The following is an 18,832-nucleotide window of genomic DNA, read 5'->3' as shown; positions in this document are numbered from 1 at the left end:
GGCTTGAATATCACAGTGAGAGGTATTGATCCGGGAAGAATGCACTTTGCTACCAGGGTGTAGCAGGCACTAATGTGTAAAAGCAGGAACTTAAAGTATCTTACAGGAAAGGCCGGAGGCTCAGGTTCCTGGGCCCACCTGAGAATGCCTCATCTCTGACATCATCACCACTCCGTTCCTTGATTGATGTCAGGCGAATGGAATGAGAACACCAGTTCTGCGGCTTTAGGAATGTTATTAAATAAGGAATGAATTTGAAGGAAGCAAAAGCAGTTTTGTGGCACCTTGTTTTTTTGGGGTTTTTTTTCTTTCTTTCTTTTTTTTCAAGACTCTTATCACTTATCAGCATTTAGGGGGAATTGAGCAGTGTCCCGTAGAAGACTGTTGCTTCCTGTTCTGTTTTTTTTACTGTGCAATTGACAGTAATATTGAAGACCAAGGTGTTCTGAATGGGGCTAAACCTGAACCGATTACATTTTTACAATAAATATCTGGAGAAATCCAATTAAGCTAAACTATAGCTGGATACAAAATGGATTAGTCACTGGTGGGCTTTTAAAATGTTTGTAGGTTGATGTTAAAATGTACCATGATGAAAATGACAGACCTCACAGGAGCAGTTATGATGCCCTATAATGGTACGCCATTCTCTTCATATACTTCAGCATCAAGCACATTGAGTGTTTCATGAAGGGTGGCGATTCATCAGCATATGAAGGACTTTTTTCAGCAGATGAGTATTACCCTTCTACACCCCTGAATCAGAGCTGGTCTGTGGCTGTTGATGTGTTGAAGCAGAAATATCACCGGCATGTCACCAGTGCTACAGCCCACTCTCTCTCTCTCAGTCTCTCGCACACAAACACACACACACACACACACACACACACACACACACACACACACACACGCCCGCACACGTGCTGCAGTCAGCGCATACAGTCCGACATGCCCGGCTGCGTTCTCTGAGATGCGACATCTGGAATATTCCAAGAATTTACTGAAAGGGGGGGGGGGGGGGAAGAAAATGTACGTAGGAGTGAGCGGATAGATTTGAATTCCTCTCCGACCGTGAGTGACAGCTTCCTGAATCACCGCTGCATACCAGATCAGGGGCGTTTCCTCGTCAGTCTGCACCCCGTCACAGTGCTGAGGACCGCACAGGAAGTGAGGTCGCCGTGCACGTCCTGCTGTGGTCCTCGCGTACGTGCAGTGCTGTGACACCCTCCGTCCTCGCAGGGTTTCGGTGCCTCTACCCGAATTACGAGACGCAAAGCTCCTCGCTCTTCCTTCGGGGACCGCCACAGCCCTGTTCCTCCTCATGCCTTGACACCTCTTGGAGCCAGAGATGCATTACCATGCCTGTGTTTTTCCCCTCGTTTGGACTGCCTACTTAGGCCTACCTAACCGTAACCTGTCCAACCCTTTTGATTTCTTATAATGGATTTCTTAACACGTTTCTGTTATGTCCATCCACCGCTGCACCTTGCCGACCAGTGGAGGATGGGCTCCCCCTCTATAGCCGTGAAACTGCTGATCTCCTGGGATTTTCACACACACTAGTCTCTATAGCTTGCAAAGAATGGTGCAAAGAACCCAAAAAAAATCCAGTGAGCAGCAGTTCTGCAGACAGAAACACCTTGTTAATGAGAGATGTCAGAGGAGAATGGCCAGACTGGTCAAAGCTGACAGGAAGGTGACAGAAACGTAAATAACCACACATTACAACAGTGGTATGCAGAAGAGCATCTCTGAACACACAACGCATCATAACTCTTCAGTGGATAGGCTACCGCAGTAAAAGTAAGTCTCATAAACACCTAATAAAGTGCTCACTGAGTGTACAGTGAGTTGAACTGAATGATGATGATCGCATACAGCCTGATGAGTGTGTTCCACAACGTGTCTCTGTCTCATGGCAACGCCGGTCTTAGAGGCCTCGCGTCATATTGTCAGGGGACGAGACTGCGCTTGCTCTGGGGGTTGGTGGTTAGCGGGTGAACTCGCCGCGTATTCTACTGAAGCCGTCCCGCGGCTTCTGTTACCGCCCCGACAATGTGTGGCGTCTTACCGTTTCAAGGTCGTCCACGAGGGCCACGTTAAATTCTCTCTCCAGCACGAATTGCCCGTACTAACGCGTCTTGACCTCAGATGGGGATGGGTTTTTAATCTGCTGCTGGCTCTGTGGCAGAGCTGGGTGTGCTTTAGATGTAAGACCAGCTCAAGGGGGAATTGAGCAGGAGATGTTTGGCAGGGGCGATGAAGTCCCAGCTCTGCAGAGACGTTTTCCCCCGTGCAGTTTCACTTTGCATCCCCACGCTGGAATTTAGTTTGTTTTTTCTGAACGAAGACACCGTGACAAGCTCTGGTACACACTCAACAGTACGCCCACTGTAAGCATTCCGGGCGGTCTCGGGCGAATTTTCCCCAAGAACAAGTGACACTTTTTTTTTTTAAAGTTTCACAGGGAGGCACTGTGTGGTAACTCAACTCTGTAGCTGACATTTTGAGTGGCCCATTTATAGAGATTTTTGGGCTGGTCTGAAGTGCAGGCTCCAACCACTCCCACACCTCTCCTCCTCCTCTCTGTTTCTTGGTTCAGAACAGCTGGCCTGGGGTTCCCTGCCATATAAAGAGAGTTCCAGAGAACAGGGCGAAGGGTGGGAGGGGGAGGGGGGGGGGGTCTGGCCTGAAGCTTCTCTGCCAGAGGCCAGGTCAGGTGCTGGGAAACCATTCAAACCCAAGTTATTTAAAGGAGAAGCGTCTGTTGCGCTCTTTTGATCGCGTTCCCGAAGGATTCTTGCACGGTTTTTCAGCCGTGAGTGTTCACATGCAGCGATTTGTCCAGATCTGGCATCTGCAGGCCCAGAGGGCCAGTTAAACCAGGCGTCCAGGACGCACACGCGTGTATTCACACCCATCAAACCGGGGGGATTTCAACATTCAGTGGGATTACGGAGTTAGCTGGCTAACTGCGTTGAGTAACACCCAGAAGAGCTCTTTTTACTTTAGTCCCATGTTCTAGATTTGGGAGGGTTCCAGGTTTTACTCAGTGCAGTTATCCAGCTAATTCTGTGTTCCTGCTTCATGAAACAGGGCCCTGTTCTAACGGTAATAGTCCCCATTAGGGGTGTTTCTCTTCCTCTGATGGGCAGTTTTGAGCTCCATAAGTAAAGTAATTGGGAAGCTAGGCACTGGGTGGATCACTTTCATTCAGCTCTTTTGTGGATAGGCTTGATTTTCCCTTCAGTTATTTGTTTTCCTTCAGTTAGTTCCTGGATGCCACAGCCTATTTCATAAGCCCTGGCAGTGAGTACGGCCATTCTCCTCTCCAGATGTGTTGATTAAGTTTGAACTTTGTTTTGTTCTTCACAGATCATGATCGAGTTCTGTCCTGGGGGAGCTGTCGACGCGGTGATGTTGGGTAAGAAGCGTACCTCATCATGCTTTGCAGTGCTTTAGCTTTTATTAGCATTGGACCTACCATTGAGATTCATCCTCTGCATGCCCTGTTTTCATAACCTCTGGATTGTTTCTCCCCTCTTTGAATTTGATCATTGTGTACCTGTGGGCACAGCAGATGATTACACGCCATTGTTTTTGTTTTTTTTTGTTTTTTTTTTCTCAGGACGTTGCTTTTGAAGAGAATAGGAAGTGATGTCATGTGAAATCTATGCTATTGTTGCTCTGAATTTCCCCCAAAGGAGGGACGAACTTTGCGGGGGTGGTTTTTTTTCTTTTCATTTTTCCAATCTCCGTCTCTTGGAGTAGATATTGTTTCTGACATGGCCTGTTGTTTTGTTGGTACTTTCCCCTCAGTATTACGTAAGCCTATATTGAAAGTAATTTAAAACGACAAATCACAAAAAAAAAGATTAATTTTGGTGGATGTTGAACTAACCAAACTGTCTAAAGTTTAGATTCTTTTTAGTGACTCATTATTTATAGATTTTTGGACAATAACAATGACCTCATCAAAAATGCTAAAATATACAGCACAGGACATGGTATGCTTGGTTTAATCTGGCTCTCAAGGTTAACACACAGTATCCAAACAATGGAGGATCTGGAGTATCTGGAGTAAACCAGGAGTTTGGGATTCTTTTATTTACTTTTGAGTCCAAAGCCAAATGTTGCTTGAATCCAAGCTTCACTTAGCAGAGGTGTTGTGGGTAAACCTTTGCTGTCTGGGCATTAATTGTGAATAGTTAGAGAGTGAATAGCAGTTGAATAGCATGGGAATAGCATAGCGAGTGAATAGAGGGTGAATAGGGGGTGCATAGCAGTGAATAGGGGGTGAATAGGGTGTGCATAGCAGTGAATAGGGGGTGAATAGCAGATGAATAGTGAGTAACGTTCAACCTTGCCCGCAGAGCTGGACCGGGGTCTGTTGGAGCCCCAGATCCAGGTGATCTGTCGGCAGATGCTGGAGGCCCTGGTTTACCTGCACGGCATGAAGATCATCCACCGAGACCTGAAGGCTGGGAACATCCTCTTCACTCTGGAGGGAGACATCAAACTGGGTGACTGTCCCTCTGCCAAGTCTCTGAGCCCGTCGAGCCCCCGTTAACCATTCTCCCCTGGTTAGAAGCCTCCACTGAGATCATGGTCTGCTCAGACTATAGCTTACTGTGGGATCCCTCTACATATGGCCTACATAACCCTCTAATGAGATCACAAATATGTCATTAGAATGTTATTAACCAAACATTCTAATGCTGATGTAACGATCACTACTGGTGAATGAAGGCAATGAAGTTCAATCACACTGACATTTTAGAAAGAAAATAAAACGCATTCCAAAAACCCTACTCCTCAAAGGGTCATTACCTAGTGAAGGTTTCCAGCCCATGCACATGTATGCACTCACACACACGCACACACATATATGCATACATACATACACGCACACACATGCATACACACATACACACTCTCACAGGCGCACACACACATACATACATACATACATACACACACATACACAGCAATAATAAACTTTATGTACTTTGCTTTTCAGGCCACAGGTTCAAAGTACTTTACAGCAATAAAATAAAACATAATAAAATTGTGCATTTAAAAGAAAGCCACAGGACAACAAAAACACAACAAAAATCTGTGTGACGTGTGTGTGTGCATGCGGACACACAGAAACACTTGGTCTTTCCCAGAGCATCTTGAAGTGATTAAGTGTAAGACACGTGGGAATTTCTCCCGCTCTTCTACGTGTTGAGCCTTCTTGTTGCGTTTGATTTATAGAGTTTAATTGAATTAAATGGCCCTTTAGCACTTGGTACATTCTTAGCCTGCCCTGCACATTTGAAGGAGAAAGCTCTTTATCTGATTTGTGTTGACTCTGACGGCAGCATTGTGTGTCCTATAATAGCCATTGAAAATGTCAGGCCGATTCGGCAGGGAGAAAGGAGGATTAGACTCGGACACGGAGCGAGAGCTGTTCCTCTGGGCTTCCTGACTATTCCCAGCCAACCTTTAGCCCTTTAAGCTGTGAGATCACAAACGGGTGATTAGAATGTTCTCAAACAAACATTCTAATGCCGTGTTCTTAACGGAGAACTCAAATTGTGATGTAACAATCACTACTGGTAACTGAAAACAATGAGGTTCTAGAACTCAGAATTTTGAAGACAGAAACATTCCAGAAGAAAACCTACTCTTGAAAAAGGGTTAAAGACTACGGTACTTGAGATTTAGCAGTCTGGAGCTCTCACCCAGGTGCCATAAGAGACTGGCCAGCTCCCCTGTTGAACAGCTGACCTGCAACGGCTCCGGTGTTTTTACAGAGAGCCCATAAGTTGATTTAACGTGCCAGGGTAGCGTCGGGTCACTTTGTAATGCCTATTCATCCCCTGTGGTATTTAAAGCTGCCACGTGTAATATCCTGAAAGCTCTCTCAGGAAGAGGCAGCATTTCCTGGAGATGTTAGATCTTGTTGAGCGGGATGGGGATGGGGGTGGGGGGGTGAATGGGGTTGGGGGGGTGAATGGGGTTGGGGGGGGGGGGGGTGAATGGGGTTGGGGGGGGGGGGTGTTCGTTAGGAAGAACGTCTTCGCAGTGGAGAAATGCAAACAGAAACACACACCTCCCAGGCCTGAGGCTCATCACTGACGAAACCTAGCTGGCCAGACCCATGTGGCTTTGTCCTCTGTGCATTGTAAAGTAAAATAAAACAAAGTTAAATAAACTCTGAAAACCACCAGTCTCTTTCAGTTCTCGCAGGATTTTTCAGGAAACAAAATCCCCCCCCCCCCCTACTGTCCATGAGAATGATGTTATCATAAATTTATGGATACTGTAATTCATCTTCCTGAACCAGTTTAAGTATTCCTATAAATGGATTTGAGTTAAATAACGTTTTGCATTTTGTTTTTAACCCTCCAGCGGATTTCGGGGTGTCAGCGAAGAACACGAAAACCTTGCAGAGACGAGACTCTTTCATAGGAACGCCGTACTGGTCAGTAAAGCCGCCAAAATGTTTGCTTTCGGGTGTCATCCTCAGCGCTGGCTGCGATTGGCTCCAGATTTCAGACCTTGATCCTCGCTCATGGTCACAGGTCTCCGAGAAGGACCGGTGTGGGTGCAGGTTTTTGTTTTAGCCCAGCTCTTACACGCCTGATTCCACTTATTCAGGTCTTGATTGAAGACCGTGATCAGTACATTAGTTGAATCGGGTGTCATTAGAGCTGAAACAACCTGGCGTTCCGTACCTTTCCATATCCCTGGAATGTCATCCCAGCGATATCGGAGCGCTGGAGCCAGACAGCGGGCCGGAGTTGAATCCCGCCGTTGGAATGCTGGACCCTGGCGGTGGTTTAATTGGCGCTGGGCTTCAGAGCACCCCAAGCGCAGGTTAATCATTTACCACAGGAAGCTCCGGCGGGTTCTCCAGTGTAAAGTACAGCCTTTAGTGCTGACAGTATGCAGCGCCCACATTCCTGCACTTCAGTACTACAGCCTGCAGTGGGCCGTGCATGTTATATACATGTGCGCTGTTTGTTCCAGGTTTCTCACTCCAAAGGTTGAGTGCTGTGCCTACAGTACATTTATTGACACATAACCTGGCCTCCATCATCTACTTTATTTGTAGAACAGCTGGTGTTCACACATACCTTAGACTAGACCGTCTCGGGTGTGTTATTGCGCTATCGTGATATCAGAGTGTTCAGTGAATGGATATATTATATATGATTTCCAAGGAAAATTCAGCAAAAATCATCAAAAATGTATATTTTTAAAAGTATCTTCAGATTGTAATAAAAACACCCAATGCATGATGCATGTAATACCGTGCCAAAGATTTTTTTTTTTTTTTCTGTGTCATGAAGTGCATTGTGGGCATGAAGAACCCTGCTGCGATTTCATACTCGGTGTGCTTGTACATTGGAATTCCTGCCCTATGCTACTTGTTATCTTTACAGTTTAAAAAATCTATTATCTTTACACGTGAGGGGGCTTGTGCCCTGTCCATCGAGCAATTTCAGTGTTAAAACAGCATTCTCTTTTTTAACTTTATCTTGAGTGAAAGCAGCCATTTTGTTTCCTCAAGGGCTCATGGTTCATTGCAAAGCTGTTGTGTATGATGTATGTGAGGTGTGTGAGGTGTTGAGGTGGTGTTTTGATGTTTCTGTCATCCTTTCCCCTCTGTGTGAAGGATGGCCCCGGAGGTGGTGATGTGTGAGACCATGAAAGACGCTCCATACGACTACAAGGCGGACATCTGGTCGCTGGGCATCACGCTGATCGAGCTGGCCCAGATCGAGCCCCCGCACCACGAACTCAACCCCATGAGGGTCCTGCTGAAGATCGCCAAGTCTGAGCCCCCCACTCTGGAACAGCCAGGAAAGTGGTGAGTCAACTGGGGTTCAGCTTGGTCCCAGAGGAGAGGAGCTGGGCTGCCCACTCATACAGCGTGTGGGACCGGAGGACTAAATCACATTGAGAAGATCTGGACTAAAGTACCTTGAGGCTGTGGACCAGATATTATGGGGCCAGTTTTGCAGACACAGATTAAGCCTCCTCCTCAACTGAATTACATTTTGAATGGAGATTATCCATGGGCTGGGAATAAATCACCTAGAGATTTTCGGCTGTGGACTAAGGGCTGGTTTCACAGACAGATAAACGTAGTCCTGGACTAAGTAGAGTTTTCTATGGGGAATCTCCATTCAAAATATCATTTAGTCTAGGGCTAGCTTAATCTGTGTCTGTGCAATTGGCCCTAAATCACCTACAGATATTAGGCTCTGGACTAAATCACCCAGAGATGTAGTGGGGGAGGATGATAAATCTTCACTTGGCTGCATCCTGTAGCAGGTACAGTAGATGACTCATCCTAAAAATTTGGGGCAAGGGGAGGGAGGGACACCAGGAGGTGTCTGTAGATATGGAGGGGCTGTTTGCAATGGGAGGGGAGATTCTACTGCCCCCCCCCCCCCCAACCGGGACTATGTAGCAGAGACCAGCTTGGTTCATATGCCAAGCACCAGTGGAGATTGTGTGTTATGTGCATAGCTGTAGCTTCCTTAATCAGTTACTCTGTGTGCTCGATCCTTCAGCAGATGTGAGACCCAGTTACTCCCCAGTGTCTAAAAGAATGTTCCAGATGGGGGGAAAAATGCAATTGCAGTGAGAACTTTATTTGTTGAAGGACATCTCTATATTTAAGTTCTTTTTAATCTACATACCGGCAGTTATTACTGGATTCCCGGTTATGTTCTGAAAATTTGTCGTTGAGCTAACAGCATTGATATCACAGAAATACCGCTTTGATGACTGTGATCAATGATTGTGTTTAAGGTCACGGGGGTTTAAGGATTTTCTGAAAACGTGTCTGGATAAGAATCCGGAGAGCCGGCCAAACGCTGCACAGCTTCTGGAGGTAATGGAAGATTTATTTTGTGTGTGTGTGTGTGTGTGTGTGTGTGTGTGTGTGTGTGTGTGTGTGTGTGTGAGTGTGTGAGTGTGTGAGTGTGTGAGTGTGTGAGTGTGTGAGTGTGTGAGTGTGTGAGTGTGTGAGTGTGTGTGTTCATCTTTGTGTGTGTGTGTGTGCGTCTGTGTATGTGCAGGTGTGAGTGTTCATATGTGTGTGTGCATATATGTGTTCATCTTTGCGTGTGTGTGTGTGTGCATCTCAGTATGTGCAGGTGTGTGTGTCAGTGTACATATGTGTGTGTGCGTGTATGTGTTCATCTTTGTGTGCGTGTGTCTGAGTGCGGGCGCGTCTGTCTGTCTGCCCATTCCTAAACAGGTGTGTACAGGTTTCTCAGACTGTGAAATGCATTCATCAGCAGAAAGGCAGGTTTTGGGAAGAAATCAAATTTTAAAAAAAAATCTAAGAAATAAAATCAAACTGCCAGTACTTCCTGACCAAGTGGTTATAACCCTTCCCAACCAGGTATTAACACTTCCTGTTATATCCTGTTCTATCAGTTTTCCCCACCTCTACTTCCTGTGTTCAGATCTATTCTGTGCACCTGTAGACATTGCAGGCACAGTGCTTGTACTTTAACAGCATTGTTGCTTTGTTGCACTGTTTGCATTGTTTTTACTGCAGGCCAATAGAAAGCGATATGATAAGAGTAAAGTGCATGGACCCTCGGGCCTTGAGGAATCCGGTGTAATTTCTCTAGATTGTATTCTGTAATGTGAGAGTTAATATGAGGGCCTGGCCTTTAACGCTTGCCAGTTTCTCCCCACGCTATCTGACTGTAAAAGCAGAGGGAATTCTGGGACAGAGAGTGTGGTTTAAACCCTGGGGGAGAATACTCCCACCCCTCCAGACCAGCTCACGGTTGCTCTCAGGGGACGAGTGTCAGTTTCAACGGACCATAGTCCCCATGGCTACTCTGGCACAAGCCGGCTTCTGGGAGATGGTGGGAAGGAACCGCGAAACCCTGACTCAGCGAGGAGAACAGGGTGTGAACAGCACGTTAACGTTGTGCAGGCTCACGTCCTTTTGGCCAGTACTTGGGCTAACGTGGCTTTAGCGAGGTCTCGTCCCGGCTCTTGAAGGCGCCCCTCTCGGCCACAGTTTCCGCGTTCGTCGGAAGCGCCGCGGGGGTGGGGGTTTGGGCCAGCACAGCTGGAGCACATCTGCGTGCTCTTAAAGGAGGAGCGGGCCCGTGGGTGTTCCGCCGTCTCCCCGCTGCTGCGGCTCGGCGTGTGCGTTCGGTTAACCCCTTCATGCTGCACATGTGTTGCGACCGGAATGAGTACTGACACCACAACACACGCAGACACATGCGCTTCTGTGGAGTCCCACGGCGGCTCCACAGTAGCAGCCATTTTGGCTCTGTGGTGATAACTCACTCATGTGGAGCCGCACAGCAATTCTACAGCAGCTGCCATTTTGGCTCCATGGTGACAACACTCATATCTGTGGAGTTACACACCGGTTTCATAGTAGCCACCATTTTGGCTCGACCGTGGTACAAACACAGGGGTGATAAGGCGCAGGTAACGTCCTGTTGCTGCGGTAAACATTTATGGTACAGAGCTGAGGAGGCAGGCTTCTCTAAAACTTCTGGAGCACCCCCCCCTAGTGTAGGGTGTGAAATGAACGGGAGTTTCCTGGAGGAAGCTGTTGTGTACAGCCTCGTCTGAGCGTGACAGAGAGCCCCCGGGCTCATCTCGGCAGTGCAGTCGCCGGCCCTCTCCCTGCTTTACACAGAACTGGAACACCAGTCCAAGCAAGTATCCCTTTATTTTTGTCGGTTTGTAAAAATCGATTGTCTGAGAAATATCAAAGAAATATAGTGGACCGTTCGTCCTGCTGAAAAGGAGTTTTGAGGATTCAAAAATAGGCGGTGATGGTGCGTTTGCGGTAGAGGAGTCTTGTTTTCTGTACGAGTCGGGGCTGTGGCTCCATGTCCGAAGGTGGTGACTGAGTTGATTAATTTGAGTCACCGGAGACGCCGGGGTCCTCGTTATCGCGGTCCTCTCTGACGAGCCGAGAGGCTTTCTCTACGCATGAATCACTTTCACAGCCCTCACCTGTGCCAGCTGTGACAGGTGCATTATCCACCGCGCACAGCGTCTGAATTATACATGAGCTCAGCGTTACCTGCCTGCAGAACGGCACAACCGCCAGGTCTACGAGCAACACTGCAAAACAGCCAGGTCTATGAGCAACACTGCAAAACAGCCAGGTCTGTGAACAACACTGCAAAACAGCCAGGTCTATGAGCAACACTGCAAAACAGCCAGGTCTGTGAACAACACTGCAAAACCACCCGCTCCATCAAAAACGCCACACAGCACTTTCTACTGAGCACTCTGCTAAACGCTCAAGAGGAATATAGTCACGCTCGCTTTTTCAATTTTCTAGCACTAGCTCATAAAAAAAATAAACAAGAATACATAAATGAAATAAACGGAAGGGAAGGTTCACTTTCTGGCCTAGGCTTTCATCGGTGCTGCACCACCGTGCATCAACATGACGGTGTGAGGAAGATGCTTGCGAGTTTTTATTATCTGTTCACTTAGGTGAGGTACCACACCCAGAGCTTCCATAATAAACGTGTTGTTGATGATGCGGGTCCAGATGGCTGCTTGTTGTTGGTTTTTGCCCTCCAGTGAAAGTTCCTGTGTTTCCTGTGTGTCTGCCCCCCCCAGCACCCCTTTGTGTGCTCGCTGAGCACCAATCGGCCTCTGCGAGAGCTGGTTGCCGAGGCGAAGGCTGAGGTCATGGAGGAAATCGAGGACAATAGAGAGGAAGGAGAGGAGGACGACGCAGCCGAGCTCACATCTGTAAGGATGTTCACCGCTCCCTCCGTCTGTGTTCCTCTGTCTCTTCCCCTCCCTCCCTCTCTCTCTCTCTCTCTCTCTCTGTCCCTCCCCCCCCTCTCTCCCCCCCTCTCTCTCTCTCTCTCTCTGTCTCTCCCCTCTCTCTCTCTCTCTCTCTCTCTCTGTGGATGGAGATAGTCTATCCGTTAACCCCCTCTGGGACAAGTATCTATAACAAAACAATATTCATTCACTGAGTTAAACTGTCTTGATTTCGTTTTAGGGAGTGTTCTTGGATTTACTGTTGTTAAGTTGTTTTCTTTGTGAGGCCCTGTACTCTTTGATGCAATGTGCATAATTTCACCCCTGTGTGAAGTCAGAGTGTGATTTTTGCCATTTCCTGAAGAGCTAAATGTGATTGTGGTGTAGAGCAGTGCGGTTTCAGTCGCCTTGTGTGTCTGAACGGACTGTTGGAATGGCTGTGAATGAAACGTCAACGTGCCCATCCTCTCCTCACACTGTGTGTGTGGGCGGTGGAGTGTCGGGGAGGGGCTGGTAACGCTTAGAGGGCGTGGGGGGTATTGCTGATTAACACGGCACCCAGTGGTGTGGTGTTAGCGCTGTGTGAGCACAGTGAGGAGCTTCTCTTACACAGTGCTGGGGCAAACACAGCTGTGCTCGCTCATTTACCTCAGCAGGCACACGCACACACACACACACACACACACACCCGTGTGTGCACACTGACAAACGCATAGACGCACACACATATAGACACGCACACACACACACCTGTGTAAACACAAGACAGACACGCACACACACCTGTGTGCACACATGCACACAGACACCTATGTGCACACATGCACACACACACCCACACCCGTGTGCACACACACACACTCACACACACACCCGTGCATGCACACACACACACCCACCTACCTGTGTGCAAACACAAACAGACACGCACACATACACCCCTGTGCACACACAGACAGACACACACACACACCCATGCACGCACACACCTTTCCACCTCTGCCTCCATCTCCTTGTAAACACATGCTGTCCCACCCCCCACCCCCCTTCTCACACACACACACACACACACTATTTCTGCCAACAGCTTGTACACACAGACCCTCTGTTTCAACTCCCCTTCACACAGGGCGTCTACGCTTTTCCACACCCTGAACACACACATGCATACACACACAGATACACACACACTCTGTTCCACAGCTTCTGCTGAACACACTGAGACTAACAGTGTAACTGTGGAATGTTCCGGATCTTCTTGCTGAGCGCAGCAACACGTTCTGTTCCTGCAGAAGACCCTGAAGTCTATACCAGCTCAGAGCCTCCTATCTGTAAAGAGAATTTTCACACTACTCACCCAACTGCAGAATCAGTAAAAACATTTATACCGTGCAGTATTATTAAATCACAAGTGAGAAAAATGCACATTGCTCACATTTATTGAAAGCCTGTGTGGCTTTTGTAATGCATTTTGTGTTCATTCATCTCTAACAGAGTACATTCGAGACAACTGAGGACCATACATAGTCTGTTAGAGTTGATTTAACACTGAACATTTTCTATGCATCTGGGCCTACAGCATGAAAGTCCCAGTGTCCAAAGTGGACCGTTTCACAACACAAGCACACACAGGAAGAGCATGTACAAGGGGCACTCTGACCCCTAACCCCACCCCTCTCCTGTGTTTGAAGGCCATCCTTGACGCCTGTGATCTTAAATAAGGTTATTTTTTAAATGACAGAAAACGAAAGCGAGTACGTTTGCTCTTGCTGACAGAAGAACAGAAACCCGACCAGGGCTCAGAGACGGCTCTAAAAATAGGCCCGTTGGTCCTGTACACAAATATCAGCTGGCACTGCTCTCTGGTTCAAAATTATTCTGCCATTTCTGAAAAATGATACCAATAATGGCTTATGAAAATCAATTTGAAAAAAATATATGAATATGACAATACATTATTATTATAAACTTAGTGTTCCTGTTTGTATACATACTGTGTGTACATGTACTGTATACACAATGTGTACGTGTGTGTCTGTATAAAATACTTCAAAAAAACTGTCTCCGCCCCCAACTTGAATGAATAACAGTGTGAGGCTAAACTATGTAAAGTGCCCTTGTACATATTTATGGAAGTATATACAGACACACACACACTATGGACACCATTTCTGCCAACTGCAGACAGACAGACTCTCCGTTTTATCTACCCCCCCAAAACACAGGGCGTCTACACTTTTCCACACCCTGAACACATATACACACACACACACACACACGCATACATACACACACACACACACACACACACACACACACACACACATACGCATACATACACACACACACACACACACACACACACACACATATATCAGACATACTTAAATGCATCCAGTCAGGATCTTTATTCAGGCTGGCTGAGAAACATCAACAGCAGCTTGCGGTTCAGCCGGTTCTGATGGATTCTTCAGGTTTTATTTCACTTCTGTGCCAAACAGGAAAAACACAGGGCCGTTTGCCCTTCGTTCCTGCACTCCAGACGCAGTCTGAGAAATCCCACCTCCCGCTCCACGTTGCGTGGGGGAAACCGGATTGTGAGGCCGCGTGTATGTACGCTGTTTCTGCGCTTGGACAAAGTCCAGTCCCCGCAGTATTAAAGGCCTGTAGCACTGTTGTCGAACAGAAGTACTTCTGAGGAGGCCATGCAAAAAAATTATTACAAATAAAAATAAGTCCTTAAAATTGTGGCGATGTAATTTGTTTACGCTGCCAGCTTTCCGGCCGATTGCATGGATAAGACACAGAATTGGCACTCGTGTTGTTAAGCGATCATCCGAAGCAGGAACTGGTTTGAGCCAGTTAGAAGTGCATTGTCTGAAAGGTCAAGGCTGGCAGCGAATTCCGAAGCAGAGAGAACTTAAACCCGAGAGAGCTGTGCCTCTCGCTAAGCCTGCATCTGTAGGATTCCAGTGTGCTTAGAATCTTCTTATCTCCACATGCTGATGTCACAATCACTACTGCCAATTGGAAAGCAATGAGGTTCTAGAACACTGATTTAGTATTTTGAGAAAGAAACATTCCAAGAACATTCCTATTCTTAACTAAGCTCTTTCCTTGTCCAGGCCCTGGGCAAAGATCCCTCTGAAACCAGTCAGACCAGTTTGGAAGGGGACCATGCAGTCGACATTCCTGCTCAACCCTCCCTGGAGGATGCAAAGCCTTTGGAGGAGGTGGTCCCCCATAAAGACCAGTCTGACAACCTGGCCCGGGACAAGCTGTTGGACGAGGACATCGGGATCGGAGACCCCGACAAGCCCGAGAGCGAGACGTCGGTCAAGACCTCCAGCTCCGACTCCGGGATCGAGGATGGGAAGAGCACGCCCACCTCGGAGGAGGGCAAGCCCGCGGCCACGCCCGAGACAGAGGTCCCACCCCCTCTGGCGCCCGCCCTGGGCCCCGACCCGGCCCCAGAGAAGCCGGACGTGGAGGGCGAGGGTGAGGGCGAGGACAGCCCGGTGGAGGAGATAACGGGGGCCTTGCCGCACCTCGGGCTGAACGGGAACCTGAAGAAGTCACCCGAGTTGGAGGAGCACCCGCCAATGCCGTGGGAGGGACCGGAACGGCTGGAGAGCCTGGAGAGCCTCCTGCCCCGGCCCAAGAGGAAGGTGTCCCAGCGGTACTCTGACACGGGAAGCACGTCCGACAGCCTCAACCTGTCCGGAGACATGTCCACCAGAGAGATGGGCTCCATTTCCGTCAGGGTGAGTCGCCATTTTGGGGTGTCCAAGAGGAGGAGAAGGGGCAGGGGGCGGGTGTGAGGGAGGGGCAGAGGGGGATGGGCTGACTTGGGGCATTTTCTGTGGCTACCTGTTGGCATGTAAGCAGGGTAAGCTCTATTAGCCTATCAGCCTTTTAGCTGGTTAAGTCTGTTATCTTCTCTGTGAACCTGTTGGCTGAGTAAGCCTTTTTTAATCTCTTAGCCCTTCTTGTCTCTGTTAGCCTATTAGCCTGTTAGCTGAGTAAGCCTGTTCTCATCTCTGTTAGCCTATTAGCCTGTTAGCTGAGTAAGCCTGTTCTCATCTCTGTTAGCCTATTAGCCTGTTAGCTGAGTAAGCCTGTTCTCATCTCTGTTTGCCTTTTAGCCTGTTGACTGAGTAAGCCGGTTCTCATCTGTTTTCCTATTAGCCTATTAGCCTCTTCTCTTCACAAGTAGCCAGCTAGACTGGTTTATTCTCTGTAAACCTATTAGTCTGTTAACCTGTTAGCGGATTTCCATAGTCTGCTGTTATACTGGAGTTCCAGCACGGGCCTACCTCCCACTGCACCGCTGTATCTCAGTGCTGTGTGTCTTAGCTGGGTGGGTCTGCGGTTCACACTTTACCTCCGTTTAGAGGAGGAATGCTGTTACAGCACCCCACCCTGGAAAAAAAGTGGTGTAAGGGTTCAGGGAGGGAGGCAAAACGAGAAAAAGGGCGCTAACGTTTCACAAAGACAGGCCTGTGTGAAAGTGCACAAAAAGCGTTCATTTTTCCTCTTCGCTGGAGTCGGGGATCAGGGCTGCACTGTACAGCTGGGTGTAACTGCTGGGTAACTGACTGGAGCCCTTCACAGAGGCCTATAGGGCTGGGGCTTACAGAGTCCGTCTGTCCATGGGGCTTTTTAATACTGTGGCCGATTATTTACAAGGGGGCCATTTTGAATTTGCACAACATTTTCCATGTAATTTTTTGCCAATGGGCCTTTTGTCTCATCCTCTATTCAGCATTGTTTGCTGCTTTTCTATGGGGCCTTTGTGATTGGAGGCTTCTGGTAGTGTACAGAGGGCCATCACTGGTATTCTATTCACTGTGCCCGACTGAATTCCTTCATTTGTCATATTTTTTTTCCTCCTCCCCAGAACAGATTGTTCAGCAGTTCATTTGATGTTTTTTTTCTTTTTTGTCTTTTTTGTGTTCTTGTGCACATCATTACTGTGCATAAAATTTACTGTACACAGCGTGTATGTAAACACGGGTGGTGTGTTAAAATGGGAGATGTTTGTGGATGTTAGTTAAGCTAGCTACAGTAATGGCGGAGGGCTGAGTGTATTGAACCCCAGTCGTAGCGCAGTTAGCATGGCAGAGGACTGAAATTAAGCCTCAGGTCTTTGTTGGTGGCTGAGGGTATCGTAGGTGGGTGCCTCAGACAAACCCAGATATGCACGCACTTACTGGTACATAATCATTCCTACGCGCTGTTTCACACGTGCATGCACACACAAACTTGCAAGGGCAGAGGTACTCCTATTTAATCACAAATAAATGCACGTATGTACATTCGCGTATACAGGCACACACACCCACGCATACACACACATATACACGTACACACACACACGCGCGCGCACACACACACACACACACACACAGAGCTGGGGAAAAGGTCATTGAGAGGAGTATTAGCTAGCAGTGGCATTTTGAGCAGTGCCATGCTTCACGGTCTCTCTGTTCTGTTATCATAGTTCCCCTGTGCAGGCAGGCTTGTGTGAAACCGTAGATCTCCCCTCTGACTTCTCTAAAGGCAGGGAGTCTGGGCAGGCCTGAGTTTACCCCACACACTGCAGCATGATCCTCAGTGGTACGGTTGGGCCCCATGTCCCCCACCTCCTCAAGAGGGGTCCCTAAAGAGCCGGGTCACTGCAGCAGAACTGGTGGATCGCATTAACTCTGGCGTTTCCTGTGTAGCAGGAAAGGGCAGAAATATCACCGTACTCCTGCCCCGCCCTCCACCAACCTCCCCCCGCCCCCATTTATCCCCTTCACACATCCACGCCCTCTCAACCACCACGTCTGCCCCCCACCCCCAGCAGGATTCCCGCTTCTCCAACAAGACTCTGAAACGGACCAGGAAGTTCGTCGTGGACGGCGTGGAGGTCAGCGTGACCACGTCCAAGATCATCGGCGATGACGAGAAAAAGGACGAGGAGATGAGGTTCCTCAGGCAAGTGGGGAGAACGTTCCGGTTAACCAGCCAGTTTCAGATCTCAACAGCAACACAGTCCGATAGAAGGAAGAGAGGAGTGTGCCAGTTCTCTTTTTAAACAGCCTGAAGAGGGCGCTAGACTTGCACCCATCGTGAGAATGTTTGTAGTCTAAGAAGCTCTGTATATGTACGTTTCCTGTTAGCGATGTTCTGTCTGCATCTAAACAACCGAGAGAAAGTATTCTGTCTGAAAGCGGGAAACATCTGTATTTATATATTGTGTTGAAGGAAAGTGTAAATACAGTATGACATGAGTATGATGTTTGATATTAGGAATTGTAAAACTATTTCAAAAATGTGCTGCTTTATATAACATTTGAGGGAAATTCTAAATGCAATATATTTCCTCAAGTTTTAATATTGAAAGTCCTCAGTTGATTTTATTTTGTTAAGGGCTGGTTTGAATGCAAACATTTGGAGTTTTAGATTTCAAATACAATGTGGTGAGAGAACACACTCCGCTTTGTGAAGAGTTTTTGCCTACTGCCATCCAGTGGTGGTAATGTGACACTGCAGTCTGCAGGGTTGCAGTGTCAATATGGGTATCAGAAACTCATATTTCTCATATTTTAATATGCTGCCAGCAACTCAGTCTGTGTTGTAATGTAATAATAATTTATCATCAGTTTGCTCCCTTTTTCCTGATAGAAATGTGGTGGTTTGACATGTTACTCTATTGAAATATAAACTATGTGATCACATGATGTGGATTGTTTATGTAGACTCTAGTATTTATCAGAAGAGATTTGGCCGTATTTACTTAATGCAAACATCTATGAATAAGGCTGTGCACACTGTACAATTCAAACATCTGTGAAGAATGTTGTGTTGACTTGGTGTGTGTGTGCCTTTGTGTGTGTGTGTGTGTGTGTGTGTGTGTGTGTGTGTGTACAGGCGGCAGGAGCTGAGGGACCTTCGTTTGCTTCAGAAGGAGGAGCATCGCGCCCAGGCTCTGCTCAACGCCAAGCTGGACGTGCAGAAGGACCAAATGCAGCGCCGCTTTGACCAGGACATGAACGTCAGT

At 47.7% G+C, this 18,832-nt stretch overlaps 1 protein-coding gene across 2 annotated transcripts in view; it reads left to right on the top strand.

The window, feature by feature from the left end:
* The window catches only part of stk10 (serine/threonine kinase 10), a 41,518-nt gene that overhangs the window by 16,810 nt on the left and 5,876 nt on the right, over nt 1-18,832 (top strand). The window contains exons 3-11 of one of the 2 annotated variants that reach the window (XM_061248575.1): nt 3,376-3,424; nt 4,374-4,523; nt 6,400-6,472; nt 7,670-7,864; nt 8,815-8,896; nt 11,632-11,766; nt 14,910-15,548; nt 17,636-17,766; nt 18,703-18,826. In XM_061248575.1, coding sequence (XP_061104559.1) covers nt 3,376-3,424; nt 4,374-4,523; nt 6,400-6,472; nt 7,670-7,864; nt 8,815-8,896; nt 11,632-11,766; nt 14,910-15,548; nt 17,636-17,766; nt 18,703-18,826 — 1,578 coding nt within the window. Of the gene's footprint in view, nt 1-3,375; nt 3,425-4,373; nt 4,524-6,399; nt 6,473-7,669; nt 7,865-8,814; nt 8,897-11,631; nt 11,767-14,909; nt 15,549-17,632; nt 17,767-18,702; nt 18,827-18,832 lie in introns of both variants that reach the window. The other variant, XM_061248574.1, reaches the window with a different exon arrangement.

Source organism: Conger conger, chromosome 7, assembly GCF_963514075.1.
Source record: "Conger conger chromosome 7, fConCon1.1, whole genome shotgun sequence".
NCBI classification, from domain to species: Eukaryota; Metazoa; Chordata; class Actinopteri; order Anguilliformes; family Congridae; genus Conger; species Conger conger.
The sequence above is the reverse complement of the archived record's forward strand: the minus strand, read 5'-3'. Positions and strand labels throughout refer to the sequence as shown.